Below are 22,954 nucleotides of genomic sequence, written 5' to 3'. Positions count from 1 at the left end.
TTTCCTTCATTGGCGCTGACAGTTTATGATGAGAGAAAGAGCACAAATGGGTCTTGCTCCTCGTCCCAAATTACTTCCAGTTCTTCCCCTTAGTGGCCGATGTTGCGATACTATCAGTTACCGCGTTCCTTTCCTATCCAAGCGCAACAGGTCCCCCCCTCCCCCGCCACCACCTCTCTCTCTCTCTCTCTCTTCTCTCTCTCTCCTTATCCTTTCGGTGTGTGGTCGCACAAGGGCATTGGGGACAAAATGAACACTGACTACCTTGACGATCCACGGCTGCAGTTGCCATGCTGCAACGCTCTCTATCTATCTATCTATCTATCTGATTCTATATTATTTATTATATATATATATATATATATATATATATATATTCATGTATCCATACATTTGAATGGATATGCACGTCAAGAGTTGAATGAATGGGTCATTTTGAAAATTGCGGCAAAAAAAAAAAAAAAAAAAAAACAAAAAAAAAAAAAAAAAAAAAAAAAAAAAAAAGAAGGAAATTCGCTTAACAGTTGCTCCTTTATTGCGAGTACATTCTTCTCTTAAATCGCTGGCCAGGAAAGGACCTTGGTGCGAGAGTCGTGCTAACTTTAAAGGTAAAGTTTGGTAATAATCCCTCTTGAGTTTTATTTGCATTCGACTCAGCGTGTCATGCTCGCTTTCATCAGGCATTTGAGGAACGCTGGATCCAGTGCGCATAAGCAAGCGCACACACACACTGTCTATACTATATAATATATATATATATATACACATATATATGTGTGTGCGTGTGTGTGTGCGTGTGTACACACACACACACACACACACACATATATATATATATATATATATATATATATATATATATACACACAGACACATAAGGTTGTCATATTACCAAGGCTGAAGAACATAATGTGTCACTGTGCTGAGCTAAGAAAAGGGCAATTATAATCGATGTTAGTATGTTCTATATTAATTTTCTACATGGGGTCGTTCTTAATATGTGGCGCTTACTATGCTCTGTGCATACACTGCGGACTTCGCACCTTTCAAGGAGAGAGAGAGAGAGAGAGAGAGAGAGAGAGAGAGAGAGGAGAGAGAGCGAGAGAGAGAGAGAGAGAGAGAGAGAGAGTATCATTCCTCACTAGGAACTCTGTATTCACCTCACAAGACCCAGCACCCGGAAAACTCGTGTTTGTTTGCCTTTTTTTCTTTGTTTTATTTACTTATTTATTTATTTTTTCGGCTGGCGGCCGGTCGAACTGAAGCCTGGGGCGACTTTTCGGTTTTTATCACCCCACCGGCTTGAACCGGCCTACAGGTTAGGTTAGATTTGGCAGTGACCGCGTGGCAAAGTCTGTTGGTTTTCCCAGATAATTATCCTATAAACGGGTATTTCTTTAAGCTTTATACATGTATGATGAGATGCCTACATACTACGCTAAGGAAAGCTTACGCGTCAACAACGAGTTTACTTAGGGAGAAACGCGGTCATATTATGTAAATCGTAAATCTTAATTTTATTTGAATGGTTTTGCTTTTTTATCTATATTCTCAATTAGATCTAAAGAATGTTGAAGAATGATGACGTGGAGTGGATGGTTTCAATTTTTCTATTCACGCGCTGCTATTTAAAGATTTCATATTAAGCTGGCCTTATGCCAGCATGGGCTTTCCCCCCTGAAATATCCTAATTAGATTTAAAGAAAGTTGATGAGTTAGGATATGGAGTGGAATGGTTTGTATGATGTTTTTACGTTGCATGGAACCAGTGGTTATTCAGCAACCGGACCGACGGCTTTACGTGACTTCCGAACCACGTCGGGAGCGAACTTCCATCGCCAGAAATACACATTCTCTAACCCCTCAGTGGAATGCCCGAGAATAGAACTCGCTGTCACCGAGGTGGCAGGCCAGGACCATACCGATCACGCCACTGAGCCGCTTGGAGTGGAATGGTCTCAATATTCTATTCACGCGCTTTTATTTACGATTTCAGACTAAGCTGGCCTTATGCCAGCGGCATCTTCTCTTTAAACAGTTCTTAAGATGTGTTAGATAGTGACTCGTGAATCACGTGCAGCACCCGCCAACCCACTTAATCTCACATTTACTTTTTCTAACACTTGGGTTCATTGACTTTTCTCTAGCACTACTTCCGGCTTCCCTGACTTATAAAGCTTCCCTCTTGTAAGAAGTAAATAATTGAGACTAAAGTTATTACCATTGCTGAAGTTTTTGCCAATTTCGGCGGAGGTACCAGATTGACAGCCCATACGAGAAGAAGGAAAATGATAAAAAAAAGAAAAAAAAATGCGTTTTTGTATTATTACTGCCAACGGAGTCAATTCAGTCTGAAGCTTTTAATAGAAAATGTTGCAAAAGCTATGAATATTGAGTTGATTCATCATTAATTCTTCAGTATGAATAATTCTTTTAGATGATATATGGAACTCAGGTTGAAGTGCTGGATCTAATTAATATCTTATGGTAGAATTGTAATCTGCTTTTACAGTGACTGGGTTATCGCCATTTGCCCTATATGATGATGTCCACCAAATACCAGAAATAGACGCTTCACTTCCCTCTACCCCCATAGAAAAAAAAAGGGAGAGAGAGAGAGAGAGAGAGAGAGAGAGAGCCTTGAAAACTTTTTTTTTTTTTTTTTTTTTTAAATGCAGGCTACTCTGTTCATCGTCATCACTAGGCATGATTGTGCGCGCCTTTTCTTTAATGCCTCAACTCTCATAACAATTATTTTTTTTTTTTTTTACGCGACGTCATGATACAAGGCTGGACCACGCTTACGTGAGGGGCTCTTTTTTTTCTTCTTCTTTTTTCTTTTATCTCTTGTTATTTATATTTTTGTTCTTGGTGTTTAAGATGATGGATGATGACAGACCCTTTTGTCTTCGAAGCATCGGCAATGTGGGGCGTTTACGTAATAGGTCCTGGAAGTCAGTGGAGAATTTCTGGGAGGGGTCACGGTTAAAGAATGAGAGAGGGAGAGAGGGGGGGGGGGGTGTTAAATGCTAAAGATAGTATTTAAAACACGGCAGTCAATCAGTAGTACTTTAGTATCCGTGAATTGTGATAATTTATGGGGATGTAGAGTGTTCATTACGATATATTTTAATATCTTATGAAAATTTGTAGCGTTGTGCTATGCAATTAGAATAATTAGATATGTTTATATGACTGACTTTGGACTTTGTTGAAATGTTATGTTTTATTGTCCTAAGTATATAATTATAAAACCTATGGCCATGCATTTACATATATATATATATATATATATATATATATATATATATATATATCTATATATATATATATATATATATATAGTATATATATATAGGTGTGAGTATGTGTGTGTGTATGCCTATAATTGTTATTGTAACAGAGGTCATCATGTCCAATAGTATAAAGAAAAGACTATCTCACATAAAAGTAAAATGCGATAAATCAAACTTCCACTACCTTTGTAAATCACGAGTGACTTGGTACAAATTCACCCACGGTGGCGGGGGCATTGTTTTTTTTTTTTTTTTTTTTTGCCCTCGAGTTAAGAAAAATTTGCATTCTTTTGTTATCTGCCTTGAAAGCTGTCCCGAGAAAACAGGTTTGACGCAAATGCCCGACGACATCCACTGTTCTCTTTTTTTTTCTCAGTTTTTTTTTTTTCAAGGTATTCGTTGCAGAATTTTCATCGTTGAACGAAAACCATTTCCCTTGCAGCTTTGTAAAATAGGAGCGCATCATTAAATCTAACTCTTATACCGTAAACATTAAATAACAAGCATCACTCCTCAAACTATACTTTTTTTTCTAACCTTTATACCAATCAAGTGAAAATGTCTACTGTTCAGTCTGTGTCGCTTTTATTTCGCGCGTGGCAACTCGTTAACATAAAGGCACTTTAATTCTTCCGCGCGGTATACCGGGAGAAGCACTTCTTTGGTGAGGAGTATCAAGGAAGGTGTGAAAATGCTCATTTACTAAGCATTATACCTAGTGAATGATGATGGCTATCTCTGGAATTAATGCATTCTCTCTCTCTCTCTCTCCTCTCTCTCTCTCTCCGTCTCTCTCTCTCTCTCTCTCTCTCTCTCTCTCTCTCTCATATGTACAATTATCTTCAATTGTCTTTTACCTTTTATGAGTCTCTACCCCTACCCCTTAATTAATATACGTGTATACACATGTACATATGTATATATATATATATATTATATATATATATATACATATATACATATAAACAAACACACACACACACACACACACACACACACACACACACACATATATATATATATATATATATATATATATATATATATATATATATGTGTGTGTGTGTGTGTGTGTGTGTGTGTGTGTTTTATATTAATGTGTGTGCGTGTATATTTCTACCCATACGCATAATTAATATGTGTATATATGTACCACACATATATATATTTGTACAATGTATGTAAATGTATATATATATATATATATATATATATATATATATATATATATATATATATATATATGTGTGTGTGTGTGTGTTGTGTGTGTGTGTGTGTTGTGGTGTGTGTGTCTGTGCAAATTAATGAGTAGAGGAAATATCCAGTTAATCGTTAATGTAATTCGAGCTATTCGAAACATTTCGTGAAATGAATTCGAAGCTTCCTTCCGGATCTGATTGTAAGGAGGAATACCGGAAGAATCTGGACAGAACTGGCTCTTAATTACACGTTATTCCTGCTTCACCGTAATCAACCTTGACGTCACTTTGCCTTACGTTCGTCTTTGTCACACCTTTACTATAGGCTGTGTTGTATCTTCACTCTTGCTGTATATGAAGTAATCCTTTCGTACTTTGCATATGTCAGATGTTTTGTTTTTTCACACATTTTACGATGGTCATTATCTTGACCTTTTTATATTTTTATTTGTGGCATCTGTTTCATTTCTCTCATATGTTTACTTTGTCTTGTAATTAACTTCATATGTCATTTAATTTCCCATACATACACACACACAAACATGTATATATATATATATATATATATATATATATATATATATATATATATATGTATATATATATATAGATGAATATATATATATATATATATATATATATATATATATATATATATGTATATATATAGTATATATATATATATATATATATATATATATATATATATATATATATATATATATATATAAAATAATTATCACATCGAACCGTGATCCATTTATATATCAATTCAAGCTACAAATGTCCTTTAATAATATATATATATATATATATATATATATATATATATATATATATATATTATATATATATATATATATATATATATATATATATTACATCTTTCGCTGATAAGTCAGACTGATTCAAAATAAGTATAAAAGAGGTTATATAAAACAGAGTAAAACTTACAGAAATGTTCATAGAAACATTTTTCATTAAAAAAAAAAGAATCGTTGGACAAGTAATTGAATGGAGGAAGATAAGCAAAAAAATGAATGTCTGGAGATATGACATTTATTTCTCCACACGAACTTTGCGACGGTGATAATTACATTTATAAACCAACTGACGATAATAAAAAAGTAAAGAACCATTTTTTCTACACTGATAGTAACAGATTTAGCCTACCTCAGTTTGAAAGGCGTACACTTCTACCTCTCGACACACACACATACACATACACACATATACGCACATACAGTATATGAGTGTGTGTGCGTGGGCCAGAGAGATTGAGAGTTAATAATGCGTGTCTTTGAAATTGCCAGATTAAGTTTGCAACCCATCTTAATGTTGGTGGCAAAAGGTCTTGTATTATTATTCTTAGTTGATATAAATTTAATATATATCATGGCAAAGGTCACTTGAGACCATATAGTTTATATGTAAATACGTATATATATTATTATATATATCTATATATATATATGATATATATAGTATATATATATATATATATATATATATATATATATATATATATATATAAATAAGCGAATACCACAGGAATATTGTATGTCTTTCACTAAGACATACATTGTCAATGTCTTAGTAAAGACGAAAAAGCGCTTGGATTTCTGACTATCATTTTCCTTTGGTATTCGCTTATTTAATGAAGTCACGTGCATGTACTGTGATTTTTTTAAGCACACACAACAACACCAAACACACACAACAAGCACACACACACACACACACACACACACACATATATATATATATATATATATATATATATATATATATATATATATATATATATATATATATATATAATAACTTGATCACTGCCACAATACGTATAAACATATACGAAGGTGTAATTATGCATGTACAAAGATTACCAAGCACATACCTCTTTACTTTTCATTGAACGACGTACAAACAAGCTTCTATCAAGTGTCGTCCACGTTGCCAAGACGAGCATTCATCAGATCAATGAAACTCGGGAAGAGGAGAAGAATGGGGAAGTCAATTTGATTTCCCCGTGTCCGAAACCCCCTCTTATTGTCATGCTAACAGAAGTCACTGGACCGTGACGACCAAGGCGTGTTCATTTATCACGTGGAAGCGTTTATTTGCCTAATTACATTATTAGGAAAACGTTCGCGCCACGTGATCATAGGATGTTGAATCGTTTCGCGTTAAAGAAAATGCACAAGACGATAGTGTCTTCATGGTGCAAACAGAAATTAGAATATTCAAATGAAGTTCAAAGAAATTGTTTATTCACCAGGTAGTATTAGTAAAAACTGCGCCATCGCTCATGCGCGGCGTCTTCCTGTATCGCGTACAATAGAAGACGCTTTTGCGTCATAAGCAGATTACATGTGGAAAGCGAAAGTCATCCTAACGGACTTTGATGTCTATCCAGGAACAGTCATTAGACCGTAAAAAAGAAATAAAATAAAGGGAATGTTTCTCTCAGGTACAGAGAGACATTTTTAACCACAGTATATACGCATTTATATATTTGTATATAAATGAACAAGGACTGAAACGCACACATTTATGTATAATATATATTCATATAATAAGTATGCACACACACAACACACACACACACACACACACACACACACACACACACACATATATATATATATATATATGTGCGTGTGTGTGTGTGCAAGATATAGAAGAATTACATTGCTGTAAGGGGGCTGACATGCTGCCGATGAGACGTTTGTGCAGGCTGATACTGTGGAATTTTTATATATATGTATATTATGTGTTTGTGTGACCTCGTGTGCATAAAGAAATTCCACATACTGAACTTTATGTTCACACGTGCCTTTGAAAAGGAACAAGAACACAGGAAATGGTGAAAACGGAAGCAAATATGAAATACCAAAGTTTGTTGGAAAAGAAGTGAAGCCCAGGATGAAAAATAATGAGGAGATAGCAGTAATAGCCTACTATGCACTATTCCTCGTCCCTTATTCTCATAATTAGTTTGTTTATGGAGCTTGCATGGTTCCATTCATCAAGTCAGATTTTAGTTTTATCTACATTTCATTGTCATTTCCACAACACACAACAAAGGATATATAGATATATATATATGTGTGTGTGTGCGTGCATGTATGTGAGCGTGCATGCGTATTTATGTGTGCCTTGAGCTTATATGTTTTAATGGACATATTCTGTACAGGATTATATTCACGGATTACGCACATGCACATCCATTTGAATATCCATGCATGCTCTAATTTATTTTTTGACGGGACAAAGTATGTAGTCTCTATCACGTAAAGAATCAGTTTCCTCTCTCTTTTTCCCAGTTGCCGGAATAAGGCTAATGGCATTGCTAATACAGTGTATCCTGCAGGGTGGCTTCCTGTTGTCCATTGGAAGATCACCTACAGCAGCCTCCCCTTTCTTCCCTACCCAATCATGGGTAGTGAGTCAGCATGAAAACAGAAGACGGTCTTTTCTTTTCTTCTCATTTCGTTCCTGAAGCTGAGTCAGTCAGTACAATGCGATGATGCGCCGATACTACCTTTTGTCAATAGGCCTTATGCCAGGTGGTCGGTGTCATCTTTTTTGGCTGAGTTTGGTTAGTGATGGTTAATTACTCTACTATCGCTGTTACTATTACCACTGCCCACTAATGCTGAAGAAAATAATGATATTAATTCAAATGATAACCATCGAGGCACATATTAGCATGAAGATTATGATTTGTGCTTTATCCACGACAGTATTTCACCGTCTCAGTGGCGTGATCAGTACGGTCTTGGTCTGCCACCTCGGTGACCGCGAGTTCGATTCTCAGGCATTCTATTGAGGTGTTAGAGATGTGTATTTCTGGTGATAGAAATTCACTCTCGACGTGGTTCGGAAGTCACGTAAAGCCGTTGGTCCCAATGCTGAATAACCATTGGTTCCATGCAATGTAAAAACACCATATAAACCACCAAACGACAGTATTTCCGTTATTACCACGAATAATTATATGATTTTCATATGTAACCTAACATATAGAATTCGCCCAAAACCAACACTGTGGTCAGGACTTCGCAGCATCGGCCACCGATTCCTTCATCACGATTTATGCGCATCCATCGGCGATAAAAAGAATCCTTCTTTCCTCAATCAAATCCAAATCCTTCGGCAGGACGTCCGTCACAGACGATAACCTCGGCGTCGCTTAGCTTCTAGGAAGGTCGCCCTCATTGAAGGTTTCCTTCGGGGCTGTGAGGGGTCGTGGGGTTGGGAGGTCCCACTTGGAGAAACTAGCCCGACGCCCTTGTCCACAAGCCCCCTTACTGGAGTTGGCGATGGTTACGCTGTGTAACTAATGGGAAGTCTCTCTCTCTCTCTCTCTCTAAATATTTGCGAAAGGGCTAGGACGTTTTTTAAAAGGCACGCAGAGGGAAGACGTAAACAGGAGACGACAAGAGATGGAAAAAAAAAAAAAATAAGCGAAATGCCCAAATTTCATCCTGTGAAGGTCGATATAAGAGACACAAGGGCACGCGATGGTTGATCTTTGTACTACAGGTTTTTACCTTGTTTGTCGGCAATATCGAATTCCCTCAAGTTGATTAGCTATGGTTGGCCACAGTTTCGTCTAGGAATGAAAGAAAAAAAAACGCACACACACTCTCTCTCTCTCGATCCCCAACACAGTCGATTTGATTTCGATGTGGTCATTACGGTGCCCGTAATCAGATGGTCAGAGCCTCTAGCGTTTCATCGCCGTTCCGGGTTCATCCTGCGTCCAAAAGGTCTCCAAAACCAAGGAAGTAAACAGGTGAACATTATGCAAGGATGTGGGTCTGTCAGGACAGAAAAGGACTGGTTGATTCAAGAGGAGTTCTGGGAGTTCGGAATAAGGAGAAGACTTAGTGCTATTTAAGGTCACCAAGCATAGTGGTTTTTTAACGTTGCACCCAGAGGAGTGTTTTGGTCAAAGGGTCAATGTGAAATTGGCTTAGAATGACTTTCTCTTTCCAGATAAGAACGAAGATGATGTTCATCGTGGGATAAAGCGAATCTCTCCTTTTCCATAGAGAAATCAAACTTGAGTCCCAAGCGGTTTGTGCTTGACTTACTCTTCACATTAAACTGGTTTTGTACTTTTACTTTCTTCGTGCTTAACCTTCACTGATCCCGGACTCTCCATGAAGGAGCTAACAATTCCAAGAGATAATCATAACGTTAATTTGATAAAAGTCAGTCTTATCGTTGTCAGGTATGTTCAACAACGTTGGCTAAGGTCAGTGCTCGGATGGGTGGTCACCAGTATATGCCAGGTAGTAAGATATTCGATACACTGCAGGTCTTCCCAGCAGTAAAGTTGAGCAGATTTGGATATGGTCACTACGGGTATGGGTAACCATCAAGGAATGGCAGATTTGGATATGGTCACTACGGGTATGGGTAACCATCAAGGAATGGCAGATTTCATTGACACACGTTCCTATAACAGTCTGTGGGGCTACCACGGTCCAGTGTGGATGGGAACGTGTATGCTTTATTACAAATACACATTTTTGTCTTTTCCACTCACATGTAAAGGTTATAATACCTGCATATATGTGTAAATGTACAGACATTGGAATATATGACACTATCAGACCTTGATCATTAATCAGGATGACTCCTGATTACTAATTACGTGCAGGCGGTCACGTATCATGCTTAGGGCGTTGTGTGAGTCAAAAGACTTTCCTTCCTAGTTGCTGTGCTGCTGTGTGAAGAAGAAGAAGAAGAAGAAGAAAAGGGCTGCGGTCAGGGCAAGTTGATGATGGTTTGCTAAGTCATGCTGGGATACCATTTCATCCTCAGTCTTTTTTTTATAATGTAAAATGAATTCGGCTGAACTGTGTGGGCATCTTTCCGGTTAGCTTTTCAGTCTCTCATTTTGTCTTCTTCATCTTTACTGCAATTTCAAATTCATCTTTACTGTAATTTCTTATCCTAAAGGGCAGTCATGCCATGAAGTAACTGGCTATTTCTATCCTTTACTTCCATTCTTTAGAATTCTTTCCCTGCATCCTGAATCGTATAAACTTGCGCTTCTAAGAAGTGACGTTATCACTTCTTTCGTGCTTACACCTCTTATCCCCATCCTCTTTATTCCCTCCTGAAGGCTCCGGGAAGGATGAAGATATTGGATTTCCCCTCCCGTCGGACGCCGATATCAATTACCTGTCACAAGGACAGCATTTTCATTGGCAGACATTATAGATTTTACCGATGAAATCAAACGACTGAAAAAGGTGATGAAATGAGTAAGTAACCTTGCTGATATCCCCGCCTTTTACTTGTCAAATTGGAGAAACAGCCGAACAACTAAATGCGTTGGCCAGGACTGTGTGAATGAGCTGTCTTTTTTAAGATTCTTTTTGTGTGCGACCTTCTGGGTATCGTCTTGCGGAAGAATCACTTACGCTTTCGTTCGTTCTTCGAGGGAAAATAGAACAAGAAGCGAAGCTGTAATGGTCTTCTTTTTTTTTCTTTCTTGAAGCAAGACCGCTTACCCTATTTTGCTGTCAGGAGCGTGAAATGTAATCTCTTATGCATACTTACAGTATACATTATATATAGATATTATTATATATATACATATATATATATATAGATTATATATATATATATATATATATATATACATGTATATGTATATATTTTTTATATTATTTATATTATAAATTTTGTGTATCTATGTATGTATATATAATTTACTGGCCAATTTTCTAATACCATTTTATTTATTTATTTATCTGTAATAGTTCAAAGAAGCTCTTAACTCCTCGATTTCATCATAATTTGTAGATATGCTTTCTTACTGCAAAGCCTCATGTCCAAATGAAGCAACCCAGATGTCCATTTGGCTGTTGGAATCCTGCAACGCAAGTCGGGTTTCTTTCTTCATCTGGGTTTGAGGTTTTGTAGTGACAAGCGTATCCAAAAAGTGTGAAGGAATCTAGAAATTAATGTACACGTATGTATGTATATATGTACATTTATATGTATACATATACATACATACATACATATATATATATATATATATATATATATATATATATATATATATATATATATATATATGTACACGTATGTATGTATATATGATTTATATATATATACATATATATATATATATATATATATATATATATATATATACTATATATATATATAGTGTGTGTGTGTTAGTGTTTGTGTCTGTAATTATGTATATTAAAGTGTGAGAGTGGTGGGAGTATCACTTTCATAGAGTGACATTACATTACCTTCTATGTAGGAATAGTTTAGTATGGAATGCTTCCCCCTTAGAGAGAGAGAGAGAGAGAGGAACCAACGAAGAAAAACTAAGCCATTACCTTCCGCATTTCACAAACGATCGCGCAGCGAGGGAATTTATCTTTGGACTAATTAGCTGGTTCACATTTACCTTTTTTTTTTTTTTTTGTCCTGTCATTACCATCATTAACTAGATGAACCTCCGTCACGCAAAGGTTGAATGAAAGGGAAGAGTGTTGTCGCTGTGTAGTAAGATTCGTAATTAGTTCATTCATTAGGACGCAGCCGAGGTTTTCGTCAATGCGAGCTCACTTGACTGTGAGTGTTAATGAGGTGATTTCCGGGCATCTTTTTGTTATTGCATGTTTTTGTTTGTTGTTGATGTCCTTGCAGTAACGCAGGCTCTTGTCTACTGAGCAGCCAGCGGACGTTGATCTTCCTAAATTGATTTTTAACATTTTTCTGCATCGCAAATATTTTATGGGTCTTTTCACTTCATAACAGTGATTGACTTCATGAAAAGATATTCAGTTCTTATATACTTCCTTGCTGACGTATCTTTCTTTAACGGTGGTCTAGCGAAAATTCGACTGTTTGGCTCATCTAGGCATCCAGTGTATAATAAAAAAATTGCTTTTCTAAAAAAAAAATGATTAATTATGACTGTTCCCAAGAAATTAATATATCGTACTTATCATCCATTTTCCATGATTCTTATAATCATCCATCGTTCAAGAGGCACGGTCACCACAATACCCACATTTTGCATAGAAAGACTGGCAAAGAGGCAATGGCCCGCGTCTTCAAAGACGGAAAGATATTAAGACTCATCAAAAATAAAAGGTGGAGAAAAAATCGAAACTTTGTCAGAGGAAGGCAACAGCCACGCTCTGGGACCGGATAGGATTGATCTTAATGCAGGGAGCACTGCTGTCTTCAGAAATAGACAGGATTGCTCTGGTTTTGATGTGGGATTAGCGCTTGTTTCATTTTATGGGACATCGTTGATATTGTTCTTGTTATTTTTGTTTCTGTTATTGTTATTTATTAAGAAATTCACAGTCTCGTGAAAATAAATTTTTAAAAAATTCATGATTATATATTAGAATATATTTCTATGTAAAAACAAAGACTTTCGAACACCTGAAGAGCATCTCGCCCCGCCCTCCTTTTTAGATTCTCTTCAGAAGGAAACTACCTTCTCCATTTACGTTTTAACGTCTACACTGATGAACGGTGTTCGAAAGTCTTTGTTTTTTACATAGAAATATATTTTAATATATAATTGTGGATTTTTTAACATTATTATTGTTATTAAAATAAAATAAACAATGCCTTCATGGCTTCCTCGTAGAATGCGACTACTACTTTCATTCTCAGTATAAGTGAACTCAAAAAATTATTGACTTATCAAGAAGTGAAGCGTCGTAACACCCGTCTTGATTACCGAAGCTAAGAAAACATCCGCGCACTTTTAATGTCCCTTGTTATATAAGGTCAAGGTCTTTTTCTTTTCACTTCGTAAGTGAGCTGCTTCCTAGCTTTTTGCGGTTGGCAAGCGAAGGGGGGAAAAAGGCCGGGAAATTGGTTACGCTTTTCGGAAGACTGTGGGAAAATGGGAGTGTCTGCGCACCACTCGGCCGTTTGCCTTTGGTGGGATGGTGATGGTGTCAAGAAGGTAATTTGACTGCAGTTGCTTTGGTGATAGCATCCATTGACCATATATATATATATATATATATAATATATATATCTACACTATATATATATATATATATAATATTACATATATATATATGTATATATGTGTGTGTATATATATATATATATATATTATATATAATATATATATATATATATATATATATATGTATACTTTTTTAATCAAGAAATATATAAAAAGTCTAGAGCTTTCGTCCATCCTTCCACAGAAGGATGGACGAAAGCTCTAAACTTTGTATATATTTCTACAAAAATATTTCGTCTTGATTAACAAGAATATTACTGTGGATCCTTCTGCATTTACTTGGAAGCACGATATGGTGTTTTTTATTTTTAGCAATTATATATAATATTATATATTATATATATAATATACACATATATATATATATATATATATATATTGTACGTATGTATATTTATACATAAGTATATGTATTTATATATCTTTGAGAGGGTACCTCCAAATAATAAAATCTTTGCATATTACCAATTCTTTTCTTCAACTGCGACCCACACCAGTCGACCTATTACAACGCTCAGTTCAACAGGAGCATCGGGCCTATATCGCTCACACCCTCCCTGAGCAATCACGGGACTTGCCCGTGTTTTAGGTAAATAGCAAGAGGGTCTGCCCCACCAGTTTTCTCAGTAGCTGCAAGACGTTCTGCTTTCCAACCTCATCATAACCGGGCAACATAAACTGTCGTCGATCTTGTTGATTTTTTTTTTCTTTTTAAGTCACCGTTAGATCGTAGGCAGCACGTTTCTCCAGAACCAGTTTGTAGTGATGACGTAAGCGAAGTTGAATTGCTTAATGATTATTTTGTAACTGTCCCGGCATTTACGCTCAGTCGCCCTCGATGAAGATCACTGATCAACTCAGTCATTCATAAACAAAGCCACGTCTTTCAGAATGAAATATGTTTTTTCCCTACTATAACTTTGGAGATGACACAAAGCCCATTCTTGGGTGTTTAGGACGCAGTTTAATTGATTGTGAAGAGTCTGAAATTAGTTAGGTTTGACCCCTGGAATTCTTAAGACTTTTATGATAACCTTTGATATCAAGATAAATAGTTCTGAGGAACACGATACTAGAAAATCTCCTCTTGGCAAACCAGAAATTGGAAATGAAAATGGAAAAAATATAATAACGCTAGGCTTTAGGAGTTTTGCAGATTACTGATTATGTATATATAAAAGGACAGTGTATTTACAGCTCCCAGTCTAGTAAAATCCTTCACTGAAAAGGCAGGAAAGAACGGGACCTGTATTACAGTTATAACGTTCCTCTTAATGACGACCTTGCAAAATTATCAGTGCTCGTAGTACTATTAGCTTACTGCGTCTAAGGCCCAATTTTGTCTGTATTATAAGCGATAGTATTTTTTGTTTGTTGGTGACTCATTTCTCTCGGTATATAGAGGAAATATATTAGAATGTCATCAATGATACCAACATTCCTCCTCTGATACAGGTTTATAAAATTATGAATGGGGCAGTGAATTTATGCATTATTGCCATATTTACTATTATTATTACTACTCCTATATAGGTACTTGATTCAAGGTCACCCCCAAATATAACAAAAACGAAGAAAGATAAAATGCCCCAAAGACTATTGACACTATTCTCCCCAAAGGGGTTTTGAATATCTTTTAATAATTTAATAGCTCTGTCTCTATGCCTGCCTAAGATTAGTCTGACTGTTTCATGGGAATACTTTCACTGCTTTAAAACGTTTTGGTATTAGAGGAAGATGCTAGGTACGCCAGAATATATGAGAGTATCAGTCAGTCTAATGACAATATATTTTCTGCGGAAATCGCCCCTGCTTCCTTTTCTGTAAGTTTGGTATGCGGGATGGATACGGACTTACGGGAGCCCGCCTTAAGATCTAAAGCGTACACTGACCTGTCTCATCAGTTCTTGCGGGAAAGGAAAATGAATGGGAAGTGACTACAGCTACTCACACACACGCACACCCACAGAGTCTCGTAAAAAAATGGATAAAATTCATATTAATTTTTAATTATGTCAGACCAAAAGACTAATTGTATGAGCTCAGTTCTGACAAGTCAAAGCCCTCTGACAATCACAGTAAGAACCTGTAGGCCGCAGGTGATGGTAACAATAATTTCAACATTTTTTGTTTTAGTCGTCCGTGTATTCATTCATACTGAATCTGTTACGATAAAATCTGTTTTTCTTCTCGACTCAGATTCATTATCATCATACAGATTCATGTACGTTAATGGAAACATTACGTTACCTCGAATAATGTTCAGTGTGGACTTGAACGTTCATTGGCTTTTCATTGATGCAGTCACACGTTAAAACGTCCTCATGTGATTGAGGACTTAGTCTCACAGGGGACTTAGTCTCACAGGGTCAAGTCAACAATGATTAATAGAATGAATGATCTTTTTTTGTCACTTCAACAATTTACACTTATATACTGCAATTCCCATCGGCTTTTAACGCTCTGATAACTTTTAACCACACCGTCTATTTTGAAACTGAAATTATGATCACCCGCTTTTGTTTTCCACTCGCAACCATCCGACAGCGCTTTCTTATCAGTCCACCTCACATCATTTCATGTTGTCCACCAAAGCATTGACTGAGAACTCCAAGTGTAGTACTTACCATTGGCTTGACTGTGACACGAAGGCACCAGAGACACCAACACGGCCCCAGCCACGAACAAGAGAGAGAACAGCTTAGCCATTTTGATAGATGGGTGAAAATATCAAATTGACCTTTATTCCCCTCTAGATGGATAATCTAGGCTCCCCCTTTCTATGAAATGAATAGGCGAGGGTCAACGGAGATCCAAAATTATTCCTCTGATAATCTGGACCCTTTCATAAATAGATAGGGGACAAGCAGCCCTAAATTATTCCCCAGACTTTTTCAGTGTGTCGTAGCTGGCGGCTGTGAGTTGTCCAAAGGTATAGAAACACACACTCCGGTCCTTTCTCTGCACTGCAACCACGCGGAATGTTCACAACAGCAGCGGTGCCAAACTCTTATACTCTCACCTTGATTCCCCCACTCGGCCCCTCCCACTGCTGGTGCCGTCCCCAGCCCATCTGTACCTGTGCAGTGCTCTCTCGGACAGCTCGCGTCTGTCGACCTGTCCCAAGGTATCGCGACCAACTACTGATATTAAAAACAAACGTATTTCCCTTTTAAGTACCCTTTTAAAACAAAAGATGAATGCAAAAAGATCAGCGTAAGTTAAAAGGAGAGAGAAAACGTCTTTACGCTTCAAAAGAATGACATTACGAAGGCCTCATTAAATAAAGTACTTAGCAACTCATCTTGCAAACGTTGCGACCAATGTTTCAGAAAGCCCTGGTGCAGTCTCTTCAAAGGTTTTCATATCTGGCGTTTGAAAAGTAATAAATACGATTCCATCTTCTTGAAAAAGAACTCATCCTTGGTCGCTAGAGCGAATTTCATTGAGAAAATTGAGCGATGAAGGTTTTATTTATGACGCAAAACCACGGGATCCGCAGGCGGCGGTGGATCGGACTGGTCGCGCATTGTAGGAAGTCGCCTGACCTTGGCCTCATCTTGTCGTAACGCGTTGACGTTATCAGGCGACATGCCCATGATGCAACGACTGGCTTTGTCATGCGTCATCGCCAGCAGCCTTTTCTTACCCCTTTTCTTCCACTTTTTCTAGGACGGAAGGCAGAGGCCGACAGCGACGCCGAATTCCGTTACATATGATGTTGAGCACGATATGTTATGAAAATCTCACGTATGCTTTGGTTAAGTAGACTAACATTTGTGGAGTTTATATTTCAACTTGGTATTTTGTGTACAAAATATAGGTAAATGCTGCTCTCTCTCTCTCTCTCTCTCTCTCTCTCTCTCTCTCTCTCTCTCTCTATATATATATATATATATATATATATATATATATATATGTATATATAATATATAATATATATATATATATATATATATATATATTATATATATATAATATCATACATCGAGCTACAATGTCCTTTAATATCTAATTCGCTCTACCTCGGAATTAATATATTTTCATATATGCTTAACCTGAAGGGGATTTTTTACACGATAATAGATTTGCCTGGTCCCGGGCGCGAACCCAAGAAGACATTCAAATCCAGGAACGTCAGTGAAGCTTTTACCTATGAAAATATATTAATTCCGAGGTAGAGCGAATTAGATATTAAAGGACATTTTAGCTTCGATGTATGTATATGCAATCACGGTAATGTGATATGACTTATATATATATATATATATATATATATATATATATATATATATATATATATATATGTATATACATCCACCTACATGCGATTTTCCCCCAGGAAAGGTCAATCTAGGTCATATTATTACAATTCTCAGTTCAGACATTATTTTGGAATGATTTTCATGACTTTCATGACCCCATGCGTATTTATCATTGTTGCGACTCACCACAGTCGAATGATTACCAAGAATTGACAGCGACACTTTGGATCTGAAAACCGGGGTTCGATCCCAATGTGAATAAAAAATATTCTTTTCTGTGGAACAAGTGCGCATGTGTTGATTAGCTTCAACACCCACACACAACACACACACTACACACACAAAAAACACCACACAACACACACACACATATATATATATAATATATATATATATAATATATATATATATATATATTAATGTTGTTTTAAGTAGGTCATCTTCATTTTAGCAAATGAAAGGTAGCACCTTGAACGTAATCTGAATTCTGAATAAATCATCACTTACAGAAAAATTATTATGTATATAAATACCGACTTCACATCAACTTCTTATAACCCCATAAAAACCTACCTCTCGGCAAGCTGCAATCTCACATCATTCTTTTACGCTTTGCTGCGCTGACTTGATCTTGGGCACACACATAATATTCGAGATTCAATGCATTTACCCTTGCCACATCTACGCAGATTTATAACCGAAGGACTTAGGAATTTCTTTGCTGTTAATTTAACAGTATCGATTTTGATTACACAATACAGACCGCTGACCATATATATATATATATATATATATATATATATATATATATATATATATATGAATAACTTGATCACGAAAACGTGATGCTATGTATAAATGAAGGTAATGCCTCGGAGGAAAAATGAAAAGACGAGAAATGGCGAGATCATTCGGTCTACACGACCTTTTACTTGAGGCATAACTTAAGTAAAGGGTCATGTAGACCGAAAGATCTCGGCATTTCTCATCTTTTCAATTTTTATCCGTGGCATTACCTTTATATATATATATATATATATATATATATATATATATATATATATATATATATATATATATAGATCCTTATCACTAGAAGCCTATTTCGTAGTAGGAAATAAACGAACAATCTTTTATCTACAATTGCGTCGTTGGAATCAACGCACAAAGATACCTTTGTGTTCTAGCGAGAACGTATACTAACTTGCCACACTGCAAAGACGGATTATATAATATAGATAGGATATATATATATATATATATATATATATATATATACATATATATATATAGATATATATATATATATATATATACTGTGCATATATACCTATATATACATACATAAATATATTCATATATACTATATAAGTACACACACACACACACACACACACACATACACACATATATATATATAGATATATATATATATATATATATATATATATATATATATATTATGTGTGCGTGTGTTTGTGCATAATTCGCACACAGTATGATGTTAGAATGGAAAATACCATAGAAAATGGAAACTTCCAACTGGCTTCGTCGCATGGAATGTTTTTCCACCGGACTTACGGAGTCAAAAGAAATTGACGTTAGATAAATGGATGGTAAGACAACGAAACTATATCTATAAGATTTTATCGATTTGAAGATAAGGTAGATAGAGAAGACTTGGACATATCCTTCTCACAACCCCTGGGAGAATAATAATACGTGCTTGGGTCAGCTGGGCTACTATGGGCACGGTCTCTATGGGCACCAGAAGAGTCGCAGGACCCAGACCTACTTAGAGGATAAAAACCACGAATTGAGGCTGGCTGATGATGAGTGAAGATTTATGGGAAACAAAACCAAGGGAAGACATGAGTGGCACAATTTCACAAAGGCCCTTGGCGCCAAAATTTCTTCTACCATGGGAAATATCTCAAAAGACGAATTAAGTTGAAAACATATCATGTTTTATTTTTCCTTAATGTTATTTTTGCTGCATATATATACATATATATATATATATATATATATATATATATATACATATATATATATCTATATATATATATATTATATATATATATATATATATATATATATATATATATGATAAATATTTGATGTATAGTATATGGTATATAGACAGATAGACAGAAACATGACTAAGAAGCAGAAACCAAAAGTATGATGTTCAAGGAGTCTTGGACAAGAGGTATCATGCTAGAAATTGTGTCAATATACCAGAATTTTAATAAATCACGCCGCGCCACCAATTTCTGCAACAATCTTTTTTTTTATTTCTTCACATATAATTGCTAACATAAATTCTGCCGAGTAATAGTAATTTTTTTTTTTCATCTTTTCCCCTGTGTTTAAATTCTGAGTTAAAACCGGATCTCATCGTTATCTAAGATGAAGAAAAAAATTACATTTTTTTTTAAAGTGGCAGAAAATATATGTCATGATTTCTGTCGTTCTGAACTTGGACATTTTATTCGATGTCAGACAAAGGTTTATGAGTTCTTTTTTCTCATGAAATCTCTCCAGTTGGATCAAAATCACGGCCACTTGCCTGAGGAATAAAAAAGAATGATTGTTAGAGAGCATTCGTATAGAACAGGCTTAGATAAAGAGGTAACAGACAAGACACCAAGAAATCAGCAACGGTAAGTTGACAGACTCATACAACGTTAGCCAGGCATTATTTAAGCTTCCTCCCGTATCTGCAACCTCTCTCATTTCTTTTACTGTACTTCCGTTCATATTCACTTCCGTCCATCTGACTTTCCACTCTCTCTAAAAATTGTATCCTCGTGCTACTCCGAAGTTTTCCTCCTGTTACTCCTTTCAGTCCTTCCTATTGTCAATTCCCTTTTTAGCGCTGAATGACCCTCTAGATCCCAGCGCTAGCCTTTGGCCTAAGTTCTATATTCTATTTATTTCATAACGTTAGCAGTTTAATTGGATAGCTGAAGGGACTGTTATTTGGGACTAAATTTTGATGTAGAATTACAGCGTTGCTAGCAGATGCTCTGCAAATCGAGTAGCACTCGCTAACTAGCGTACGATCGCCCAACTTTCTCCCACGCCGTGACTCTGTTCATAAGTATCACTGTACTTAGCGAGTTCAAATGCTGAGCAGTGCCGCTCAAGTGGAGTTTTCCTTCTGCGGTGTCTTTGCCCTTGTACTCACTCGGTGGAAGCCGGGTCGGTGACCGTAGCAAATTATGTTGTCACGTAACCCTGAGTCATTGTATTTCGACGTCAAGTATTCATTGTGTGTGCTTGACGAACTTTGGCTGCGATGTGATTGACCGTTTGGCTCTTTCTGTTCTTTCTGCCTCCGTTTTTCTCCGCTTCGTTCTACTAAACCATACTAGACTGAACGTGAAGCCTACCTGTGAAATCAAAATGGAGCTACTTAAACTGCTGGTGTTGCTGCTTCTCGAGACATTTGGTAAGTTGTTGCTACTGGAATCGTAGTCAAGAAAGGTCTCTCTGTGACCTCACGGGAGGTTTGCTATTTCATTTCAAGCCTTCGGGTCTTGCCACGTGAAGTTCGTTTGATTGCAAATTGGGGTTTGATTACTTATGGCCGTATTTTTCATTGTTTACCTTATTTTTTTTATTATCACGTGGAATAAGGGGCATTTTGTTCCGATTACAGTCTCCTGATGATTTATGTCTGATTCAGTGTTATTTTTTTTTCAGTAACTGCATTTCATTTCTAGTTCTCATGGAATGTATGTTACATGTAGCGAGAATTTGTTTTACTGAAATTTTCACTTTTACTGTTGAATATGCGACTTAAGCTAATCTAATTTTTGTAAAAGGTAATTTAAGATCAAATTACAAAAACCTACATGTGAATTTCCATCATTCTAGTACACTCTAAGAATGCAGAGAAATTAATCTCAATTAAGCCCTTATGTACCTTGCTTAGATTTAATACACAGCCACTTGACAGTCAGCCTTAACAATGCAGGACACAAATTAGGGATCAGCAACGGGCAAGAGTCTGGACATGTTCAAATTGATCTACAGCCCTCTCTGACTCTGTCTCCCGCAAGGCTCTCTTGTAGTACTAGTATACTTAGACTTCGCAACTTCAACGACACCGTATGTTTAAGAATCCTTCATTGAGTCATTTTTCGCAATTGAATGTCGAAAGGTTAAGAACTTGGTCTCCTTCAGTTATTCTTGTGATATATACTACAGAGTTTTTGTCAATGGTGCAGTTAAGGAAACTAGAACTATTATATTGGATGGAGTTCCGCAGGATATTGTCCCACGGCATTTATAGGTTTTTAATCCTTATGATGGAAATGATAATTAGCTATCTGAAAAATGATAATTAGCTATCTGAAAAATATGACGAATTATGCAATGAAGCGCTTTCTTTGGTAGTTATTCACTCCCCGTACTTCAAATTGTCGTAGCCTTTGCCATAAAAGGTATGGTGTGGATTTTTAAACGGTCCCGTCTAGAGTTTTGAGGGTGCTCGCAAGAAAAATGATGCCTACATGATTGGTTGAGCGTGAGCTATGGCCCTTCTCCACTATACGCTGCGTAGGTAAGGCTGCGTTGAGTGATTCCGAATGTTTAGTAGTTCTTTATATTTTCTTTGACTCCAAGCTTTCATTTCTGCAGCTGTTAAAAAGAATATAATTTTTTTCCCCAAAAAGTACTCCTGAATCTACATGACGTAAAACGTGTTTGACTCTTATGTCCCGCCATTTGTGGAAAAGTGTTGTCTAGTTTAGAGGTCAGCAACGTCCCGGGATCCTTCTCTTTCAGGAAAAATGGCTCCACCTGTAGTTTCTTCCTGCAGCGGTAATTGTGCGTTTCAGGACATCGTCGCAAGATGTCATGTCTGGCCACCTTCCGCATGTTTTATTCAGTACGAAACTTCCACTACCGCCCTTGACTATTTCCGGTGATAACTTACGGGCTACACCAATATCGAGAACCTCGTAAGGCAAAAGTCCAGCTTAATCAACAGCACCAACATCTTCAATACTGTTAGTTACTCATACCTGGGAGAGCTGAAGTGCCACTGTCACACTGTCCAGTCCCCTAGATCATTCCTTTTCTTGGTCGCTCGGTGGAACAGTCTCCCTGGAAGAGTTGTGGATGTAGTTC

The 22,954-nt window shown here is 36.5% G+C and overlaps 1 protein-coding gene and 1 long non-coding RNA gene across 2 annotated transcripts in view; one reads left to right on the top strand and one right to left on the bottom strand.

Annotated features, from left to right (window-relative positions):
- The window catches only part of LOC135215274 (zinc metalloproteinase nas-13-like), a 54,028-nt gene extending 37,444 nt beyond the window's left edge, over positions 1 to 16,584 (bottom strand). The window contains exon 1 of the mRNA XM_064249819.1: positions 16,175 to 16,584. Coding sequence (XP_064105889.1) covers positions 16,175 to 16,256 — 82 coding nt within the window. The 5' untranslated portion in view covers positions 16,257 to 16,584. The remainder of the gene's footprint in view (positions 1 to 16,174) is intronic.
- LOC135215275 (uncharacterized) overlaps positions 1 to 22,954 on the top strand; it is a 71,967-nt gene that overhangs the window by 32,481 nt on the left and 16,532 nt on the right. The gene's annotated exons all lie outside the window — the stretch shown is intronic.

The sequence above is a fragment of the Macrobrachium nipponense genome, chromosome 5, assembly GCF_015104395.2.
Source record: "Macrobrachium nipponense isolate FS-2020 chromosome 5, ASM1510439v2, whole genome shotgun sequence".
In the NCBI taxonomy this organism is placed as follows: Eukaryota; Metazoa; Arthropoda; class Malacostraca; order Decapoda; family Palaemonidae; genus Macrobrachium; species Macrobrachium nipponense.
This window is presented reverse-complemented; position numbering and strand designations above follow the sequence as displayed.